This window comes from Crocodylus siamensis, chromosome 3 (assembly GCF_052110815.1).
Source record: "Crocodylus siamensis isolate JL-2025a chromosome 3, ASM5211081v1, whole genome shotgun sequence".
NCBI lineage: Eukaryota > Metazoa > Chordata > Crocodylia > Crocodylidae > Crocodylus > Crocodylus siamensis.
Window position 1 is genome coordinate 89241400 of NC_143397.1, and position 22508 is coordinate 89263907.

General features: G+C 44.5%; 1 protein-coding gene across 3 annotated transcripts in view; it reads left to right on the forward strand.

Annotated features, from left to right (window-relative positions):
- The window catches only part of ADAMTSL1 (ADAMTS like 1), an 872699-nt gene that overhangs the window by 210043 nt on the left and 640148 nt on the right, over positions 1 to 22508 (forward strand). For all 3 annotated transcript variants that reach the window (XM_090038771.1, XM_090038775.1, XM_090038773.1), the window contains exon 2: positions 14869 to 14988. In XM_090038771.1, coding sequence (XP_089894897.1) covers positions 14869 to 14988 — 120 coding nt within the window. The remainder of the gene's footprint in view (positions 1 to 14868; positions 14989 to 22508) is intronic.

Genomic DNA, 22508 nt, shown 5'->3' on the forward strand with positions numbered 1-22508 from the left:
CACCCATGGCCAGCACTACAAGGCCTCTCCCCTGGTGGGGCTGTGCACATCCTGGGTTAGATGGAGGTCCTGCACTCTGTCTAAGAACCTACGTGAACAGTCAGACCTGGCTGACTGCTCTTACCAGCAGATGTTTGGGAAGTTCAGGTCCCCCATGACTACCACATCCTTAGCCTTCACTACCTCAGTGAGCTGACTTAAGAATTCCTGGTCAAGCTCTTCTCCCTGGTTGGGAGGTCTGTAATAGACCCCCACCGTTAAGTCTCTTTCCCCTCGACTGCCTTGTACTCTAACCCAAAGCACTTCAGAGTGCCCTTCCTCTGACTCCTTGCTAATTGACGAGGATGTGTATTCCTCTTTGATATAGAGTGCCACATCTCCACCTCTCCTTCCTATCCTTTCCCTCCTGTACATCCTATAGCCCTTGACTTTCACCGCCCAGTCATGCGTTGTGTCCCACCACGTTTCAGTGTTCCCCACCATGTCCGGGCTAGTGTCAACTAGCAGGAGGGTGAGTTCCTCCTGCTTGGTTTCCCATACTATGAGTGTTTGTGTAGAGGCATTTGAGGCCTCCTGTGGATGTGTGTACTGACCCCCTTGTCCCAGTGTTGCCCTGGCCCCTTTCGCTTACCTGTTTATTTGTTTTGCTCGTTGGTCTAGGCTGGGCTGTAGTTGTGTTCATTAAAACCCTTTCCCATTCCTCAGTCCCTTTTATGCCAGTGTCAAGCTCAGATATGATCAGTATTTATCCTGTAGCAGTCCCAGCTATGGGGTGGGATTCCATTGTGCCAGCTGCTGCACACACATAGAACAATAAGACAGTCTCTAAAGGACAACAGAGAAGAGGAGCTGGGTCAGGCTCAGTGACCAGGGTATGAGAGAGTTTCTACCCAAGAACTGAGCGAGTCTCTTGATGTGGTTGGAGGAAATTCCATGATACTCTCTGTACAACTCCCCTGCTGCTGCCTGCATCTCTGGAGATGATTGGTGGCAGACAGCCCCTCAGGCACAGCTACATCTGCCTGCTCATCTTGTCTGTAGGGCCCTGGGATTGCACGATGGTCCCACAGAGGGGCAGTTTCCCAGCATTTGTGCTGCTGACAGCCAGAATAGATGTCTGATGGATTGCAGCACCTGGAAAGCATTCAGATTGTTATATGGGAGAATGTTCCAATGTTTATGCCTCTTGTCCCATCTCCTAGTACCTAAAAGCTGCTGAATTCACCCCTGTTGTTGGTAAGGGCTCCCCACAGCAGTGTAGTCCTGATGGCACCAGTCCTGCATCTACTGGTGGCCATAGAATTGCTGCTGATTTACAGCTATGAGAGCTGATTTACAGCTATGGTTTCATGCAGTGAAACTCGGTGAATTTAGGCTCATGAACTCACTCCAGATTTGTGGGAGGGCTGGGGATACCATCTGTAAGGGAGGATCCTTGCAATGCCCCTGTGCAGATATATGGGTGACAGTGCAAGAAACTGGCCATGATCATCCTTTGCATGAAGGGAATGCAAAGGAATGCACTCTTCTAGGTTTCCCCCTCCTCCTCCAAGCAGTTAACCCTGGGGTGGGGGTTGGTATGCTTGAAGGTCAGGCTTAAACTAGAGTGTGACGTGTACTGAAACTGCTAGTTCTTTGCCAAGAAAGATTCTCTTATGCCCCATTGAATTTACCCTTATGCTAACCCGCAATAATTTAAACCTTATAATAACTAGAAATACAGGCTGCTATTGCCAAAATAATACTGCCCACACAAGCCTTTAAGTTTCACAAGCAAATGGATAGAAACTGGAAGATTAGCACATAGGAGCAATTAGCAATCAACTTGGTAATTGCTACCATTGTGAAGTTAAGTAGCTCCTTGAGCATAAACACTAGTGGAATGGCCATCTTCCTGCCCTCTTCCCTCCCCCACTGGGGAAATCAGGCTTAGAATAGCAAGCAAATAAATTTTATTCTTTACAGAGAGGAAAGTGTCAATTTACTTTGTATACATATATACATGTATATTATTGATCACAGCTAAATTAAAGATAAGCTATTAAAGCTAACTATTTAAATCTTAAATATTTAGGCTTTTAATATTCATTTATTTAAGGGTAAATATTTATGCTTTTGGAGTACTTAAAGCCAAGTAATTCGACCTAAATTAAAATTCAATATGTATATTTTCTGTCTAAAATAGCACCACCCAAAATTCAAAGTACATTAATCTACTCTGTAGAAAACATCATAAGTGTAAGCACCATCCAGTAACACTATGAGGTACCTATGGTAATACACATTCATCCAATCAATCATGTATGCCATCCCTCTAGACAGTGGGTGCAACTAAATTGGATGCAGTTGAATCCACTTTTAGATAAATCACTTGGACATGCATCAAGGCCCTGATGCTGTTCAGGTCAGTGTTCAGCTCAGAAGTCAGCCCCCTACTATGTGGTGGAGTGTAAAGGGGGATTAGTCAGTGGAGTTCCAGGCTAGATACAGATAGTCAAAAAGCTCAAGGCTGAATCAATTCAGTCTCTGCAGGTTAATCTAAACTGCACAATTTAAATTGAAACAGAAGTGAATAGGCATTTACCTTTGATTCAGAAAATGCAGCCATATGCCTACAGTGGTTCAGGCCAGAAGATAGGGGGTACTAGAGCATCATTCTCTGGCTGTGTTCACTTCCTCTTTCTGTTGCCCTCAAGGTCTCTGGGATTTGCAGCCCAGACTTACAGCAGCATGACTCTGCAAGGTTGCTCATTGCTCCCCTCTTCCTGTAGATTGGGCTGCATCCGCAGCCAGGTTTGTCATCCAGCCCCTCCCCCTTGTCAGCCAACCCTCACTGCTCCAGCTAAGCAGCAGAGGGGCAGGGCTAGTCCTGCCTGCTGGAAAGCATGCGGGGATGCTGGGGGACTGTGATTTAATTTGAACCAGGAAGGGGTCTGGGACAGGAGTTTCATAAACCAGTTTGACCCAAATCAGTTAAGCCTGATACTACATTCAACCAAGTTTTCTTAAACCAGTTTCAGCCATTTTGAAACTTGTTTATGTGCACTGAGCTTCTATTCTGTTACAGATTTAAGCCAGTTTCTGATCACTTAATCTGGTTTATGTGTAACTTCTGTCCCTAGCCCCACTGTTTAAGGTGATAGCAGAAGCAGCCCAATAATGTTCTCTGTTACCTTGCGCTGTCAAGTTTAATGAAAAAAAGTTATGGCAAGTAATTCTTTCAGTTAAAATGGCAGTATCAGGTTGTCAATCCTAATATTAAAGGTGACCTTCCAGTACATTAGGGTATGGGAAATAAAATAGTTTGAAAAATTGTTACTCTGTCACATTTAGCCTTTTCTATTAAAATCTGCTTATAACAAGAAAAGTGGTGAATTTACAAAACACTAAATTAAGTGATTCTGCTGCCAAAAGATACTTGGTTTATCTGTATAAAATGCCAAAGAACAAAGGTTTTTCTGACTGATCCTTACGACCTAATAGGCGACCTAGTGATTGATGGGAAGTTGGGTGACAGCGACCACGAGCTGATCACCTTCACCATCCGCCATAAAGCTGGCAAGTCAGTCAGCAACACAGAAGTCCTTGACTTCAGAAAAGCCAACTTTGACAAGCTCAAGAGGCTGGTCGGTCAGGCCCTAAGGGACCATGACCCCAGGGAGATGGGAGTTCAAGAAGAGTGGTTGCTTCTCAAGGAAGCGATCCTCAGTGCACAAGCTAAATGTATTCCAACACGGAGGAAAGGCAGCAAGAAGGCACAGCAGCCCCCCTGGCTCTCCAGAGACCTAGCGGACCTACTGTGGCTAAAAAGGAAAGCCTACAAACGATGGAGGACGGGATTCACCTCCAAAGAGGATTACTCCGCGCTGGTCCGGTCCTGTAGGGACCAAACCAGGAAAGCCAAGGCTGCAACTGAACTCCAACTAGCTTCAGGCATCAAGGACAACAAAAAGTCCTTTTTCAGATATGTGGGGAGCTGGAGGAAAAGCAAGGGCAATGTTGGACCCCTGCTAAACCAGATGGGGCAACTGACAACTGACGCCCAGGAAAAAGCCAACCTATTAAATAGGTACTTTGCGTCAGTCTTTCATCAGTCACACGGGATGCCCATGCCTGCTATGGGACAGGGAGATCCGGGTGACGGGGATCCCCTACCCTCCATCAATGCTGACCTCGTGAAGGAACACCTTGAGAAGCTGGATACCTTCAAGTCAGCTGGCCCTGACAATCTGCACCCCAGGGTACTCAAGGAGCTGGCGAGCGTCATAGCCCAGCCCCTGGCATGGATCTTTGAAAACTCCTGGCGCTCTGGTGTAGTGCCAGAAGACTGGAAGAAGGCCAATGTGGTGCCGATCTTCAAGAAAGGGAGGAGAGTGGATCCGGCTAACTACAGGCCCATTAGCCTGACTTCTATCCTGGGGAAGATCTTAGAAAAATTTATTAAGGAGGCCATCCTTGAGGGACTGGCCCAGGCTAACATTCTAAGGGACAGCCAGCATGGGTTTGTTGCGGGTAGGTCTTGTTTGACCAATCTCATTTCCTTCTATGACCAGGTGACCTATCACGTGGACAAGGGAGAAGAGATTGATGTCATATGTCTTGACTTCAAAAAAGCTTTTGATCTGGTATCCCATGATCACCTCTTGGCCAAACTGCCCAGTTGTGGCTTTGGCTCCACCACGATCTGCTGGCTGGGAAATTGGCTTTGTGGTCGGACCCAGAGGGTTGTGATTAATGGCAGTCATTCATCATGGTGCCCTGTGACCAGTGGGGTCCCTCCAGGCTCTGTCCTGGGACCCATACTGTTCAACATCTTCATTAACGATGTGGACATTGGAGTCAGGAGTGGACTGGCCAAGTTCACCAATGACACCAAACTTTGGGGCAAAGCATCCATGCCAGAAGATAGGCGGGCGATCCAGGCTGACCTGGACAAGCTCAGCAAATGGGCAGATGAGAACCTCATGGTGTTTAACACCGATAAATGCAAGGTTCTCCACCTTGGGAGGAAAAACCTGCAGCACCCTTATAGGCTTGGCAGTGCTACGTTGGTTAGCACTACAGGAGAAAAAGACTTGGGGGTCATCATTGACCACAAGATGAACATGAGCCTGCAATGTGATGCTGCGGCTAGTAAAGCGACCAAAATGCTGGCGTGCATCCATAGATGCTTCTCGAGCAAATCCCGGGATGTCGTTCTCCCCTTGTACTCGGCCTTGGTGAGGCCGCAGCTGGAGTACTGCGTCCAGTTTTGGGCTCCACAATTCAAAAAGGATGTGGAGAAGCTTGAGAGAGTGCAGAGGAGAGCCACGCGCATGATCAGAGGTCAGGAAAACAGATCTTACGATGACAGGCTGAGAGCCATGGGACTCTTTAGCCTGGAAAAGCGCAGGCTCAGGGGTGATCTGATGGCCACCTATAAGTTTACCAGGGGTGACCACCAGGATCTGGGGGAACATCTGTTCACCAGAGCGCCCCAAGGGATGATGAGGTCGAACGGTCACAAAGTCCTGCAAGACTGTTTCAGGCTGGACATAAGGAAGAATTTCTTTACTGTCCGAGCCCCCAAGGTCTGGAACAGTCTGCCAGCGGAGGTGGTTCAAGCACCTACATTGAACACCTTCAAGAGTAAATTGGATGCTTATCTTGCTGGGATCCTATGACCCCAGCTGACTTCCTGCCCTTTGGGCAGGGGGCTGGACTCAATGATCTCCCGAGGTCCCTTCCAGCCCTAATGTCTATGAAATACATCAAATAATTTCATAGATTTCATAGAAGGGGAGTATTGCTTTCAGAAATCTGTCCTGACTTAGAAATTTCACCATGTACCTTTATTTATAACTTTATGTACCTTTGAAAAAGAATTCAAATCAATCAATCAGTTCAGTACTTAATTATCCTATAAAAGCTTTCTGTTTCTGTGGCAGTTGGGCTAAGTTTATTGCCGCCACATCCATAATTCTCTTCTCCTGCACCTTGTAGTAGAGGTTCTGCAGCTGCATCATTTGGTTCTGGCTAAAGGTGAGTGATATGTATTCTTTTGTACATAGCTTATTCATTGAAAATTGTCCTCTTGATCATCCTAAAACTACTGAAAATTCAGATAAAGTTTTATGAGTGATTTTTGGATGGGAAAAAGGTGTCTAATATCCTGATCCAGTAGTTCTATGATTAAGGCACTAACTTAGGATATGGAAGACCCAGGTTCAATATCATCTTTTTCTTTGCTTCTCCCCCCCGCCTTACTGGTACCTTAAAACAAAGCACTCTCTATTGAATTAAATATTTTTGTTTTCCCTTAAACATGGTTGTGGGTTGTTTTGTTTTGTTTGTTTGTTTTGGGGGGGAGTTGTTTTTTAGTTTTTGGCAAAAAGAACTAAACATGTTTTATTTTGGATTAATCCAAAGTTAAATGTTTGCTTGTATTTTGGTAATCAGTCAATTATTTGCATACCTTGGAGAGACATTAGCACTGCTAAAGAGAAAGTGATGGGACTGGACAAAACTGGGGAGACCACAGTCTTTCATGTGTAAGAATCATTTGGGCACAGTAGGTTTGGTTTGACTTATTATGGTTATATGGACATAGACTTGGATGCAGATTTGAAACACTCCCAAACAGAATGCTACAGTGGGTTTGTATCTACTTCTAAATTAGTTTTGGAAAAGAACAGGTCAGATCAGAATGTGAGTATAAAAGTGTCTAAGATTAAATGTATCAACAATAATTTTCATCTTACCCATATTTCAGCACTCTTTTATGAGACTTTGTAAAATGCTTGAAGCAATAGTAGCATTAACCAAACACTTGTCCAAATAGCTGCTGGTTGCCAACACCTGGGGCTGCTTCAGAATGCCTTTCCCTCTTAAATGACTCCATTGTGCCAAGTCAAGGGATGCAGTGGAACACTTAATGCTCATCTAGAAAGAGGAATGTAGCAATTTTTCATTTTGTAAAGATAAAGCAGACACTTTAACCACTATGCAATTTGTATGTACTGAGAGTAATTTAGGGTTAAAATGTATGTGTTAACTCATCTCCTACAAGGAAGTGGGGGAGGGGGTTATATAGTTATATCAATAGAGGAGGGGGCAGATGTTATACAAACATTAAAATAGTTAATAGACTCTTTGTCCTTCATTATAATATTATTGTTGCCTCTTCTTGTATTAAAGCCATAATAGTTTGGCATCTGTTTCTAGTTTTAATTTTGTTTATGTCTCAGAGGACATGGGGAAGAGGACTTTGAGCTAACAGTAAATTAAAATAATTTGTTTCTGCTATTGAGATACACTCAGCCTCTAAAAGATCCAGTGCCTAAGGGGTCTGAAGTGTTGAAAAACGACTTCCAGGAAAGCTTTTTATAACAGAAGCAGTATATATTTTGTGCCCCAAATTCTCAAGTAGTGATGGTTCCAATTTGAGTTAAATAGACTTTGAATAGCTTGAGCCTTCTGAATTAAGTGCCAAAAGTCAGAATGAACAATTGTCAGCTTAAAGGTTTCAGAGGTAAGTATAGAAATGTTGCGAGATCATAAATATTTTGGAATGTATTTAATAAGTCTTACTTTGAATACCCCATACAAAATAAAAACACAGCTACAAGGCAGGATTTTGATACCACTAAATCATTGTGAACAACATTTTACTCTGTATATAATCCCGTTGGCTCCAACAGAGGTAAAGTGTACCACATTTAGTTAGGAATAAACACTGTTTGACTGTATAGTCAGTCACAGTGGAAGAGATTGTGCTACTTGTGGAGTGAGGAGCTATTTCAGTGCGAGTAAAGGCTGACATCAAATTGGATGCATTGTTCTCCCTTTTTCCCCACCCCCCATGCCTATTCTGTATTTTCTCCTGCTAAATTGCCAGCACACATTTCCCAATGGATTTATACCACTGAGTGTAACAGTTGCTCGCAGTTTATGCTGATCAGGAGGAGGACGTAATTGAACCAAAGAAGCCTTCCTTGGATCTGGACACAATTTACCTTCCCACTAACAAAATGGTCTTTTAAAAAATAAATAAAAACTCTAACATGCAATACTTCAACATGCTTTGAAGCAATGTTTTAGCAGCCTTCAGGAGCTGAAAAGTCTCATCAACAAAATCAATTAGCGCTATAAATGAGAAAAATCAAGAGGTGGCAGCTGGGTGCCTGGCTCACCACCAGAAACAACTGTGCTGAGTTTTATCCTTTAAACAGGCTAATCAAAACTGACTTTAAAAGTTGTATGCAGGGCCTTGAAAAGCTATGGGGACCTGCAGGTCCCTGATTTATATCAGTCAGAGGTCAAGCTTGTGCTAGTTGCTTGCTTTCAGTCATGAAAGATTCTCAGAGGTTCAGAAGGTTCAACTGGTTTATTTTGTGCACTTCTTTCTGAATGTGTCACGTTAGTCACCAAGGGACGGCAGGCTCTTCACCTTGAGGTATTTTTTACCTAGAAATAGTAGTCACAAGAAAATGAGATTGTTGCATGTACACCTGAGAATTTAGGGGAACTGGGAAGTAGAAAGAAAATGTCTTCTTTAATTTGCATCCTAAATTCATGTCCTGGTTCTGTCTTTAAAGAGGTGGAGCAGAAGTTTCAAGTTTTGTGAGGCATCTAAATTCCATTTGTGCTTGGAGTTCATGTGCTTTATAAATTAAGATTACTTACTGTTCAGAGAAGAACTCTGTATCAAAGGGAAGTTTCCATATGGATCAAGGGGAGAATAACCATTTTAACTATATACTCTTAGGCCACATCCCTACAAGCAGGAATGTGCACTTTGCAGTGCCTCAGAGGCTTTTGAGGCACAGCAAAATGCACAGTGCACATGAATTAGTTTGCTCTGCTGCATATTTGCAGCATGGTGGCAAAGTTAGATACTAGGAAATCCCAGAATCTAAAAACAGTGGAAGATAAAGCAAAAAAAAAGCAGTGTGATGCATGTAGCACCAGCATGCATGTTATGAAACCAGAGCCTGGGCAGCCGGGCTCCATATGCTCAGATCACTGCTGCTACAGTCCCAGGACTGTAGGCTTTAGACTTGACATCCGATTAGTGAAGCTGTAACAAGTGGGCCACCCTGGGGCCAGTCTAGATGCTGGCCCACCCACTTGTGCAAGGCAAGCCTGCAATGTTTTGATGTATCATTATGTTGTTTCCAGGTAGGAGGCTGCCCATTTAATTGCCCTGATGCCAAAGGCCTATACATGGCTCTGAACCTTCCTTTATATTGTGTCCCATGCCTTGCAGCTGGCATCCATATTGCGAGGGCATGGGGCCTAGGGGTGGTCGTGTACTCCCTAGCGCCCCCTACCGTCACTCAAGGTAATTCAGCACCCTCTGGTTCTCGCCTGCCACGTCTTTGATGACAATTAGTTCAGATGGGAGGCTGCCTTTATCCCCTGGTGAACGGTTTGAGCGTTACTACCCCAACTCCGTATGGTGTGCCTCAGCGCACCCCTGCCTTAAGGGCAATGTGTGCCTCCTACCTCCCCTTCAGCACGCCCCAAGCCTCGCAGCTGTTCTCTGGACGTTATTTGGGTCCCTTGCCCTTCAGCACCCTCTCCGGCACCCCTTGGGCTCGTCCTGTCCTGGTGCCCCTCTCTGGCACCCCTGGGCTTGTCACCCACCTGGCGCCCCTGGGGCTTATTACTCCCTGGCACCCCTCTCCATCTACCTGGGCCTACCACGCCACTGGCACCCCGATATCTGCGCCCCTGTCACCCCTTTACCAGCACCCCTGGGCCGATTAGACAACCTGCACCCTGATACCGGCGCCTCTGGGCTTGCCTTGCCCAGGCCTCACCCCACTGGGCCTGTCTTGTGGTTCTTCCACCGCTCCTCACCCTCTCTTGAGACTCTTGCCCCACTCTGGGACCTATGCCGTGCCTCTCGCGTCCCTTGCCCCACTCTGGGGCCTATACCTTGCCTCTTGCACCTCTCCGGCGCAAACCGCTGTGCCCCACTGGGCACCGGGAACCCCCAAGCCACTGGGGAGCCCCCGTGAGGCCTCCTCGCACCCCTACAGCCTCACCCGGTCCTCTGGTCTAAGGATGACTAAACCATAAAGCCAAACGGCTATAACAAAACCAACAAAAAGCCTCCCCACTCGTAATGCAAACTCCCAACCCCCAGCAGGGCTTCCACCATACCTCCCTTCAGGGTTCACTCCTCCCTGGCATCATTGCGGCCGGTCTACAAGATAAGGCTGCAACCACCAACTCAGGCCACTCAGCTCTGCCACAGAGCTCCAGCTCCTGCAGCTGCCAGAGGGGAACTGTTGGTCAGGCTCTGGCCTGTTATAAAGGCCCGGCCCGGCCCTGCCCCCTTCTGGCCACCTGGCCCACCTGAGCTGCCCTGGTGATTGGCAGCTCTGTAAATTTCAATCCCAGTCACAGGGCACCTACGTGACCCCGTGACACGTATACATCATTACACCCTGGCCCCATAGCTGGGCCATCACTTGGCCTCACCTGACCTAGGCTGGCCTCAACCAGCCTAGAAATCCTTGTGCCCCCACACTGGAGCTCTCAATCATACCACACACACTGGGGCCTCGATTCACACCAATTCTGGGCTCCTAGCCCTTCACTTTCTCTCAGTCTTCCTGCTATGCTCTGGACCCTCTTGGTCCCCAAGACTGGGACCTCATCCCACACCCTGCCCCCCCCGCCTTGGAGCCTCAACACACCACTCCTTGTGGGGCTGTCAATCCCATGGTCCTGGAGCCTCAACACCTGGCTCCTTTGTGAGCCTCAAGTGCCACTTAGTTGATCTGGGCCCCATCTCAGGCCCTCTTCTCATGGCCTGGACCCCACCTTAGGCTCCACACAGTAGGCCTTGGCCTATGCTTTTCTGTTAGGATATGCTCCCTTAGCCTTTCCCTCCACAGGGTCATCCACAAGGCAGCAGGGGCTGATGTTTTCTGGCACCCCACACTCACACTTCACTAGGGTGGCACAGGTGTGGCAGGACAGCTTCCCGGAAATGCTACAAGCAGCCCCACCACACCATCTTCCCCAGCAGGGCATAGCTTTAGTTCATGCCCTAGGGCCAGGAACCTCCATCATCCCCATAGTTCCTATCCTGTACCTCCAAAATGTTCTGGGAGCAGCCAGCTGGATGATGTTGTGCTTTTAGCCATCTGCAGCAACTGCTCACTCTGCTCTGGGGCCTAGCCTTATACCCAGGCTCCCAGCCCTCTCCACCAATTGGGCAGCCTCCTACCAAACATGTAACCACCTGATTGGGCCTGCTCCCACTTGCAGGCTGTGTACTGTCTGCCCCAAACCCATTTGAGTGACAAGCATAACTTGTACTAAATCGCAGAAGGCAAGAAATTTCATATTTTAAAAGGCCTTTATTTCAGTTGCCTCTAGATTTGTAAATATAAGATTATATTATGTTTTGTTCATATTTATAAAGTTACACTTGCAACTATGAAGACTATAAAGTAATTGCTTTAAAAAATAGAACTGAATTTCTTCAGAATCTGAATATGGATATACAAAAATGAAGAATCCCCATAGGAAGTAACTTCTACCAAACTTTTATATCTTGGTTCTTCAAATTGGACCTGAAATATGAATTGATCCACAGGTAATTTTAATTAGGTGATCCTACTTTCCATAGCTAAAGTAATTTATGTTTTATAACTGAATTGCAGCTGCTACCCATGAGATGAAGTTTCCAGTATGTGATAGGCTACTTTGGAGGCATTTTTTAATGACAGAATGTTTTCTAATCCATACTCTTTTGCTATGAAAAATGTGTGCTAGGGAAAAAATGTTGTTTTAATTTTTGAAAATATGCTATCTCTGCTGGAGCCATCATTGCCATGATACAATAGTACAGGGGTTTTCAACCTGTTTTTAACAAATGTACCCCTTCTGCCTCAAAGCTTGAGCTCATGTACCCCTTCATATATTCTTCTTGATTTTAAGGATCAAAGCCTCCATGGTGAGGGAAGGAGTGGGGGCTGGGGCTGGGGCAGGTGCTGCACAGCTAGGGCAGAGTACAGGATGGAACCATGAAACCAGTTCATCCAGGAGGTACAGGGATGGGGGAATACCTGTACCCTGGTGGAGGTCCAGAGGGTACATGTCCCCCAGATCTGTATGCAAGGTGGAGGCAGGTGCTGCTGCAGGCTGGACTCTGCACTCCACTGCCCCAAGAACCATGCAATGCCATGTGTCTGCTGTGGCTGGGCGGGCAGGGGATAGACACACACACACACTCACCCCAGCAGGTAAGTGTATGTGGGGGGGAAAGGGCAGGGTGGGGAAGAGGTAAGGGGCTGAGGAGTGCAGATCAAGAATAGAGGGGGAGTGTGTCTCTGTACCTGCTCCCAGCAGCAGAGCTGAGAGGGGACAAGGGCAGTGGTGCCTCCCTGCAGGCTGCACATACCAGGGCTGCTTCTCTGTTTCTCCACACTGCATTCCTGTGGCCAGTCTAAATTTTTAAGTTCCCCTGGCAGGTACGCATACCCCCCACCTTCCCGGTTGGCAACCTCTACAATAGTACATCAGTAATATAAATGGGTGTGCCAGTGAATGTTAACCAGTATGAGACACTAGATACAAATTTTAAAACCCAGCACTAGTAAAATTGTGGTTTTTTAATACAATAAATGGAATTTGCATGAATATTTCCATTTTACAACAGAAGCATTTAAAGTATTTGGAAGACTTGGATACCCTGTGTTCTCTGACAGAGGCAAAGCCAAAGTGACTTTGTTTTCTTTAAGCACTTTAAGCATACAAATCAAGCTATTCTGTGCAGACACCCAGGTTTTTCCAATAACCCTTTTCATATGGAGACATTTCCCACTCAGTTCCTTTACTTATTACCTCATCTTCCAAACACAGTACAATAGTCAAAGCACAGGAGTTATACTAACTTTCAAATAGCTCTGTTCTTACTGCTTACCAGGCAGGGAACAAAGCCTCCCCCTATCTTACAGAGCAGTTTAGCTGTGGGCATTTATCCTTCATTTTTCTACTGGAATCAGTGCATTTGAAGTCCATGGTGTTCCCAGACAATACTCTTAGCCTTTTATAATCAGGCTAGATAACACTTATGAGGAAGGTTTTTCTTATATGCAGCATTGATAATGGACAGGTGTAGTAAAAAGGCTCCATTATCTAATGCTTCTCCATTCATAGGGGTTTTGCTCTGCAAAAACTCACTAGCATGTGCTATTACAGGACCTTGTACTCCATATATATGTGCATAGAAGTCACCATTTAAAAAAGCAGCAGTTACCATACACTGATGTGAGATATCGCTTTATCTTCCTCTGCTGCACTCTCTCAGATAACAGTTCCTTAATAATGATTGTTGGATAGTAGCCACTGTATTAGAGGTCTGAGATCTATTATATGCTTTTATTTGTGCAAGGGCTTGAGCCTGTTTATATAAAACCCATCTAGAGCTGTGTTTAAAACTGTTTGCAAAAGAGTAGGAGATTGACAAAGTTGTTAAATTTTAATTGATAATAGATTCCCTATTTTCATTTGTTTAATAACTTCCTCAAGCATTTCCCTTGGTCTTCTGACTGGTTTCAGTTGGAAGGCCTCTCTTTTGTATATGAGAAAGTGGGGAGGTGGAAGGGGAGATGGAACATGTGATATAGTGTTCCTTAACATTTAATACATGCTTGCAATTTTTAAAAAATCTTATTTTTTGTTGTTATGGATAACTACAGAAAAGGGTATAATACATTGATGGTTTCTAATAATAGAATCCAAGGCATTGTGATTGGTGCTTTGTAGATACTTAGAAGAATCTGTACCCCAAACAGCTTACAGCTTTGACTAGGCTTGAAAAGTCCTAATTCATAATTAGCTCAAAACTAAATTTCAAATTATCTGCAATACATGTGCATTGTTTGTTTCCATACCTACCAAGGTACCACATACATTAAATTCAATTAAGATGCAATCTCAGTCTTGGTAACCACCAGCACTATATATGCATCCTTCCCAGCTCTCAAATTTTCCATCACAGCTTTAAAAGGGTCCCACTGGATCTTGTAGATACATAGGCCAGATATCAAAATTTCATAATGTTTTGTAGGAATTGTAACACTTCCCACAAGGTGATTTTAATAGTGCACTATATCTTTTTCAGAAGCAAATTGCCAGCCCATTACAAAAGCGGAGGTTTTTTTATTATTGGGCATCTGAGCAAACTGTAAGTCCATTTTTTTTAAAGTTAGGCCTCCACTTACAGTAATAGGAACAGTGGTTGGAATTGTAATTAATCTAATAATCTGAGAAACCAAAAGCCATTAACAGACATGCTAGTTCATCAGGTTGCTTCATTCCCTTGGATATGATGCCAACAGCAGTGTTGACAAATTGCTTCTCATAGGCTAAAGACAGAAATTACACATAAACTGGTATAAGTGATCAGAAACCAGTCCAAATCTGTAACAATAGCAGTTCAGTGCATGTAAACTGCTTTAAGATTGACCAAAACTGGTTTAAGATAAACCTGAATGGTTATAGTATCAGACTTAACTGATTTAGGTTAAATCAGTTTATTAAACTTCTGTCCCAGATCCCCTCCAGATTCAAGTTAACTTACAGTACCCCACCATCCCAGGATGCTCTGCACCTCCCCTGCAAACCCCTACCTTTCAGGGTGGGTGAGCTAGCTGTCTGCTTCAGCTGAGCAGGGAGGCATGCTGTAGCACCCCCCAGCTTCTGGCCTAATCCACTGCAGTCATGTGGCTGCATTTGCAGAATCAAAAGTGCATGTCTGTTTACTTGCTTTATTATTGAACAAACTAACCTGTGAAGATTGAAATGATTCATCCTTGGGCTTTTTAGCTGTCTGTACTTAGCATTACTGTCTTATCTTTCTAGGTTTGTGGAGACCAAAACCAAGGAGCTGTTTTTCTGCGTGAATTTACATTGATTCGGAGAGAGAGCCTTCACGATTATTTCTTGTCTGATTTGCTGAATAACCACAAAACAGAAGACCCGGTAGGACGCTTCTGTTTTATAATTTGTTTGGTCAGTTCTCTGTCCAGAAATGTTGTTATGAAATTGTGCAAGGAAACTGTCACTCAGTTTTATTTATCCTAGCTAGTGCAGTAAGCACTATGCTATATGTAGTGAAAATTTAAGGACAGATTTTCAAAAGGGTAGAACTTGACCTCAAAAGTTATGGTAGTTATAGTCTTCCTATAACATTTTGGTTATTTAGGTTCCTGCCTTATTTTGATTTGTTCATGAAAAAGCAGTTTGCACTGAAAAATTAAGGTTTTGTGCATCTCAATCTCCCTCACCCCACCCCAAAACCCCCGCAAATCCTTTGATGTGGAAATATGCAGCTTGTAGAGGGTGAATCCGAAAGATTTCTTGACAATTATTTCAATATTGGGGTTCCTTTTGAAGTAGTTTTGCAAAATAAATGATGCTTTGCAAGTAGTCAATAGGTTAAATGGCACTAAAAGAGAAGTGAGAGAGAAATGGATTTAGAAAAGAAATGTTATTTTTATCCAAAATAACTGTATACTTACCTTCTCTTATGTAGATCTATGTAAAACTTGGATTTGTAAGTGTGAGGTATTTCAAATGTTGAATACTTAGCTGCTCATTCTTGGATGCTTTAAGTTAAAGAAAAGAATTTACAAGTTGAAACAAGCGAGTTGCACATTTTAATCTTGTCTTCTTGTGAGAAAAAACAAACTAGTTGATTTTAACATAACAGTAAATTTACAAGCTTAATCCTTTCAAGGCTGCTTTTGCTATGATTTCTAATACGTTTTCATTAAAACTGAATTGTAGTTTTATCAGCAGCTGATGTATTCCTAGATTACTGATGTGTTTTAGGAATTGTTGTCCACAAAAAATTTCTGTGGAATTATAAAAAAATCTTAAGAAAAGGATTCAGTGTGATTTAAAAGCATTCATTGGAGTGGCCATGCTTGCTGCTGCTTCAGTCTGTTGTTCTAGTAGCCTAAGATTAGTGTCTCCAGTTATCTTTCTTAGAGCATGAAGGAAGACTATCCATCTATCTTCTGTGAGAACGTGGTAGAGCTAAGACAGTGGGAAGGATGGGGGGTTGACTTCTTCTGATAAATCTTTTTGCTGAGGGCAAAGAACCCAGTTAACAAAGGGAATAAAAGCATTAACCAACTGCTGTGTTTGTGTTCATCCATCTGCTTTTAGACAGGCTGTTCTTGGCATTTTACAATCCTACTAAAAGAATTCACAGATGGGGCAAAATCAACACTTTGTTCTATTGGTATGTGTAATTTTATGGGGGGGTTCAGAGAAGTATCAAACAACTGCTTTACTGCCAATGCAATAAAGTTTCTTTGTAAAGATACTACTGTTTCCACACTGTGATTAATGATGTGGTCCTGGAATCACTGTATATTAGAACTAGTGATGCCATGCAGCACAGACTAGCAAGCAGGATTCTTATTATGGTTATGTCTGTATTGCTGGCTTGGGTACTTGTTGCCTTGAAATGTATTGGTCTTGTGCCCAATTACAAGTGTGTTAGGATGCTGTTGACAAGGCAAGGCATTGTATAAATTACTCAGAAGTTTCTCCCTAGGGTAGCATTTGTTATTCCTATACCACGAGCATATTTCTTAATGTGTTGCTCTTTTCCTATATGTATGAAGAAAAAAAAAAAAAGGCATATGTTAAGAGTACATTATTAAGGTCGCAAAATCAAGCACTCTCAAGGTAAGGAAAGCTGTAATTAATGTTGTATAGCTCTGGCGCATGTTCATTAATGATGCTGTCTTTGAATAAGTTTTTTTGTTTGTTTGTTTGTTTGTTTTTTTTATGAGACACCTGACTGATTTGGTACCCAGATAGATGAAACATTGTTTATGAGATTCATTTGTATATCTGTTTGTTTGTTTTTCCTTTTGGTTTTGTTACCCTGTGGGGTCAAGCCAACTCTCAGGAGCTCAATATTGCGGTGTCAGACAGAAGACACACACACCTAATTTGGATGGTACAGTATGTATGTGTGTGCTTGGGGTACCTGGGATACTTGGGGGAAGGTTAAGGTGAGACACACAGACACAAAGTGTAGGGAGTGAAAGTTGCCAGAACTGGGATTAGAACCAGTGGACTAGAGAGAAGCTGGCTCAGGAACCGAGGCTTGGGGTTACTTAAGGTAGATTGGGGCTGGAAACTGAGGCAGACAGCTGAGATACTGGTGGGGGAGGGGGCAGATAAGTGATGGCAAGGAGGAGGCAGCCAGGAAAGAGGGAGAGAGAGAGAGAGAGAAACCTGGGAGCTAGGGGCTGGAAACAGGCTGGCAGTTTAGAGACTGTGGGGGGGGGGGCAGGTAAGTGGTGGCAAGGAGGAAATAGCCAGGAAACAGACAAAAAACTCAACTTGGGGTTTCAAAATTACAGGTTTATTAAAAACTACATAGCCCCATGAAGTTATTGATTCCCACACACACGCTCACAATGGCAGCAGGAAAAAGAGACTCAGTGGAAGGGCTGGAGTCCAGGTAGGGAAGAGAAGCAGAGTCCAAGTCCTTGGTTCAAGAGGGGGTAGGGGGTTATAGCTACCTATCTAGGCTGAGAAGGAGTACTTGTCCAGCAGGTGTTGTCCAGAGTGGGGTTGCCGGCAGAGCCTCTGGGTGGATAGGTGGTGTGGGATGGTGCTGGTCCAGATGGAGAAGGCATTCCAAGGAGTCAGTCTTCACTACCCCTTCTATGGGGCAGACTACCTCTGATCTCCTATGGGGAGGGCCTGTCCAGGCAATGTCAGTCCTGTTCCAGAGGGCTCCAGGTGTTCTTACTGAGCATGTGCAGCCTTGGCATAATGGTGGGTTGCCTCATCTTTTGTTTCTTGAATGCTGTGGATGGTTCCATGGGCCGGGTAGTTGGTCTAGGTATTGGTGTGGATGGTTTGGTCATTCAGAGGGAGCTATTTTTAGACCTACTGCCATTGTCTCTCAAGCACCCTCATTCATCCCCATTCATTCAGGAACCAAGTTACATAGGAGTATGAGTCATGGGTTACACAACCGGGCTTGGGGATAAGATGGAGGCTTGACATGACTTATGCTAACTTACATATATAGGCCTAAAAGAGTAATCACATAATATAAAAGCAGTACAAAAATCAATATAAATATAATAATCATCACTTATAAAACAGTTGATATCTGTATCAAAATAGCAGGGCACTTATTTGCAGAGGGGGGAGAAATAAAACTTACTACCTAAAATAAAAAGTTAAAGCTTATCTTACATCTTAGCTTACTTATACTTATCTATAGGGAATAAAGAGGGAGAGACAAAGTCAGAAATGGTTGGGGAAGGGTAGGGAATGCATTTAAAAAAAAGGAAAAACTGGGGGTTTTGCTACAGTTTGTTGCATATGCAAAGGGGGGCTGAATCAAGGTTGTACAGGCCAGTGTTCAACCATAGAATTTTAAAATATGGGCACAACACTTATCCCAAAGGTTTAGGTTATATCTTTATATTTCAGATTGCAAAGTAATACATATTTATTGTCACCTAACTAATCTAGCAACACCGTGTATTTAAATGTATAACTTCCTTGCTCTGTGAATTCAGCAAGTAAACTAGCATTGTAGGGAAAGAACTGATCCAGTTGTCAATAATTGTGCTGTTTTGTGCTGTACTGCAGTCAATTGTTCTTGGTCTCTGTGAAGGACTGTGAAATACCTGTAGTTCTAATGTTAAAAGTAATAAACCATATATATTAATCAGCCAAGAACAGTCAGAAGACACATGTCAGTAGCTAGTCAAATAAGAATCCCTGGAACTGATGAGGTAAAATTTACTAACAAAGAAGTTCAGCTCTTTGAGAGAGTCCTTTGCACTAAGCATGACTGTCAGATAATAGACATGCTTATTGTTTACTAGTGTGATGCAACTGTATGACTTGGATGAGGGAGTGAAGTGTACTCTGTCCAAGTTTGCGGATGATACAAAACTGTGGGGAGAAGTGGACACACCATAGGGCAGGGAACAACTGCAGGCAGACCTGAACAGTTTGGACAAATGGGCAGAAAACAATAGAATGCAATTTAACAAGGAGAAATGCAAAGTGCTGCACCTAGGGAGGAAAAATGTCCAGCACACCTACAGCCTAGGAAATGACCTGCTCGGTAGCATGGAAGCAGAAAGGGATCTTGGAGTCCTAGTGGACTCCAATATGAACATGAGTTGTCAGTGTGACAAAGTAGTCAGAAAAGCTAACTGCACTTTATCATGCATCAGCAGATGCATGACAAACAGAACCAAGGAGGTGATACTTCCTCTCTTTCGGGCACTGGTCAGACCGCAGTTGGAATACTGTGTGCAGTCTTGGGTGCCACACTTCAAGAGGGATGTGGAAAACCTAGAGAGGGTCCAGAGGAGGGCCACTCATATGGTTAAGGGCTTGCAGGCCAAGCCCTACAAGGGGAGACGAAGGCACCTGGATCTCTTCTGCCTCCTCAAGAGAAGGTTGAGAGGCGACTTTGTGGCTGCCTATAAATTCATCATGGGGGCACAGAAGGGAATTGGTGAGGCTCTACTCACCAAGGCTCCCCTGGAGGGTCACAAGAAATAATGGCCATAAGCTAGCAGAGAGCAGATCTAGACTGGACATTAGGAGGGACTTCTTCACAGTTAGTCGCCAAGGTCTGGAATGGGCTCCCAAGAGAGGTAGGGCTCTCCCCTATGCTAGGGGTCTTCAAGAGGAGGTTGGATGGGCATCTGGCTGGGATCATCTGAACCCAGCACTTTCCTGCCTATGCAAGGGGTCAGACTTGATGATCTATTGAGGTCCCTCCCAACCCTAACATCTATAAATCTATGAAAAGGGATGCATGGATTATGATGGGTAATGTAGCTGAGTTACTATCATGCACCCTTTGCTGCAGGGCTGAGTGGTCAAGTGCAGTTTCGATCTATGTAAAGTATACAGCAACTGCACGGGAGAAGTGCAGTCACTCTTTGCTACCCACTACATTAAAGCCACCTCATCGTAATTTTTGAGGAGACTAGAAGATGAATTACCCCAAATACTTTACTCGGCTCTGTACAGCACCCAGTGAAGTGTACAGCACTAGTTAATCCCCCTTTTTAGTTGCACTATACCTTAACTTACCTCAGTAGCTGAACTTGTTACAAGTTCTTTTTTTTTTCCTGTGTGCATTGCCCATCCTCCTGGGTAGTAAATTTTGGTTTATTGGCAATGTGGCTTTTGAACCCAAAGCTTCCATTCCAATACAAAAACCAAAAATATAAGTCTTGTGTAGCACCATTAGCACTAACCTCAGAAACTTGAGACCTTAAAACAGGCTCCACAGCTTTAGAGGAAGTTTTTAAAATTAACGTTTTCCATCTGAAGTTAAACCCAAACTATACTGAAGAAATTATCCTAAAAATGTAGTAGAACAAAGATTCTCTTAATCCTTAAATAATTAGGTTTTCCTTAAAATATTGGAAAATAATTTGAAAAGCCAGAGAAGAATTAAAAATAATAGTGCACATGCATTTTGAGGATTTACTGGTAACCAAATACAATTTATGAGGTTTCCAGTTTAAAATTTTTTTCAGGTATATAGTTCTTTAATATTTTTCCCAATTTCTTTACTATGCATGTTGTGGCATGTTGTTTAATGTCAATAGTAAGATTCAAGGCAACGTTACTAAGATTAATCATCTTATCAAGAAACAATTTAAAAACCAAGATTATTAAGGGTCAAAGCTTTCTTCAGATAAACCTGCTTCTGATATAACATCAATGACAGTGGATTTAATTCTGGTTTACACCAGTGGAAAGTAAAGACAAAAGAAAACTTCTTGGCTAAGCGCAAACATTCAAAAAGTCCAAGCCTGAATTGATTCAGTCTTTGCAGGCTAGTCTAACCTGCATAAACTGAACTGATTTGCAAGTGAATAGACATTTCCTTTTGATTCTGGAAATGCAGCCACATGCCTGCAGTGGCTCAGGCTAGAAGCTGGGGATGGGGAGGGAGGGCAGGGGTGCTAGAGAGAGTCCTCCCTTCCCATTGGATGATGCTTGGGCTGGCTCTGGCCAGGCCCCTGCTGCAATAGGGGCCAGCAGGGCAAAAGACCAGGCAGACCCTGGCAGGGGTCCATGTGCTGGTGGAAGAAAGGGGAGTTTAATCCCCTTCCATGCCCCCCCCCCCCAGTTCACCTGAGGCATTGCCTGCGGAATAGCGGGTGGAATTGCCTGCACTATTTAAATTCTTACTTTTCTCTCTCTTTTTTTTTTTTGCAAAGCACATATAGTTAAATTTGCATAAGTTAAATGCACGTATGATGCGACTCCACTGTATTGGCCTTTGAGAACCAAACCCCTATATGGTCTAGCCATAGTGCCATCTTAAAATACTTGAAAATGGTGTCAAGCTCAAAAAAAAAAAATCATGCGTTTGGCTTCAAACTCTTCTACTTCAAAGCAGAGCCAGATGATCTTCTATTTATAGAGTCTAGGAAGAAATTAAGAACTCTTTCCCCTGAACCACCCTGGTAAAAAGGATTACAAAGATTGTACCAGGGCTAGGACCGTTTCTGAAGTTGCAGAGGAAGCAGAAAGAGGGAGCTGGTAAGTGGCTTTTTCTTTGGTTTCCTTTTGACACCAGGGCTATTTCAAGTATTGCAGTTTTATTTTGTGGTGTGGTTCAAGGAACACGGTTTTGTCTCATGACCAAATACACATTTTCTTCTTAACAGCTACCCTCAAGAGCTATACCCTGAGCTATACAGTTTGGCCATGACTGCTTGTGAGGGGGTGGGGCCTAGGAGCGGCCGTGAACTCCCTAGCACCCCCTACCGTCACTCCAGGCTGTATTCAGCACCCTCAGATTCTCGCCCACCACAACTTTGATCTTAAATGAGTTTTAAATGGGAGGCTGCTTTTATCTCCCTGGTGAACGGTACGTATGGTCCTGCCCCTACTCCAAAATGGGGTACCTCTCTGCACCCCTCCCTTAAGGGGTATGCCTGGCCCCGCCGCCACCGCCCCTTGGGCCTGGCTCCCCACCGCCGCCACCCCACTCTGGGGCCTAAATTGCCCACCTCTGGGCTTTTGCGCCCTTCTCAGGGCCTCTACCGCGCCTCTGGCGCCTCTCGGGTCTCTGCTGCCCTATCCGCGGCCGTTGCCCCCCCTTCTGGGCCCACGCCTGCGCTCTCTGCACACGCTCCATGCCCCCTCTGGAGCCTTGCCCTTTCTAGGGCCCACGCCATGCTCTCCGCAGCTGTTGCCCTGCCTCTGGGCCTGCGCCACGCTCTCTGCACACGCTCCATGCCCCCTCTGGAGCCTTGCCCTTTCTAGGGCCCACGCCATGCTCTCCGCAGCTGTTGCCCTGCCTCTGGGCCTGCGCCGTGCTCTCTGCACACGCTCTCTGCCCCCCTCTGGGGCCTTGCCCTTTCTAGGGCCCACGCCGCACACCCCGCGGCGGTTGCCCTCCTCCTGGGTCTATACTGCGCTCCTCTCGCTTGGGGCTTAGGTGGCCGCAGCCGTGCCTGACA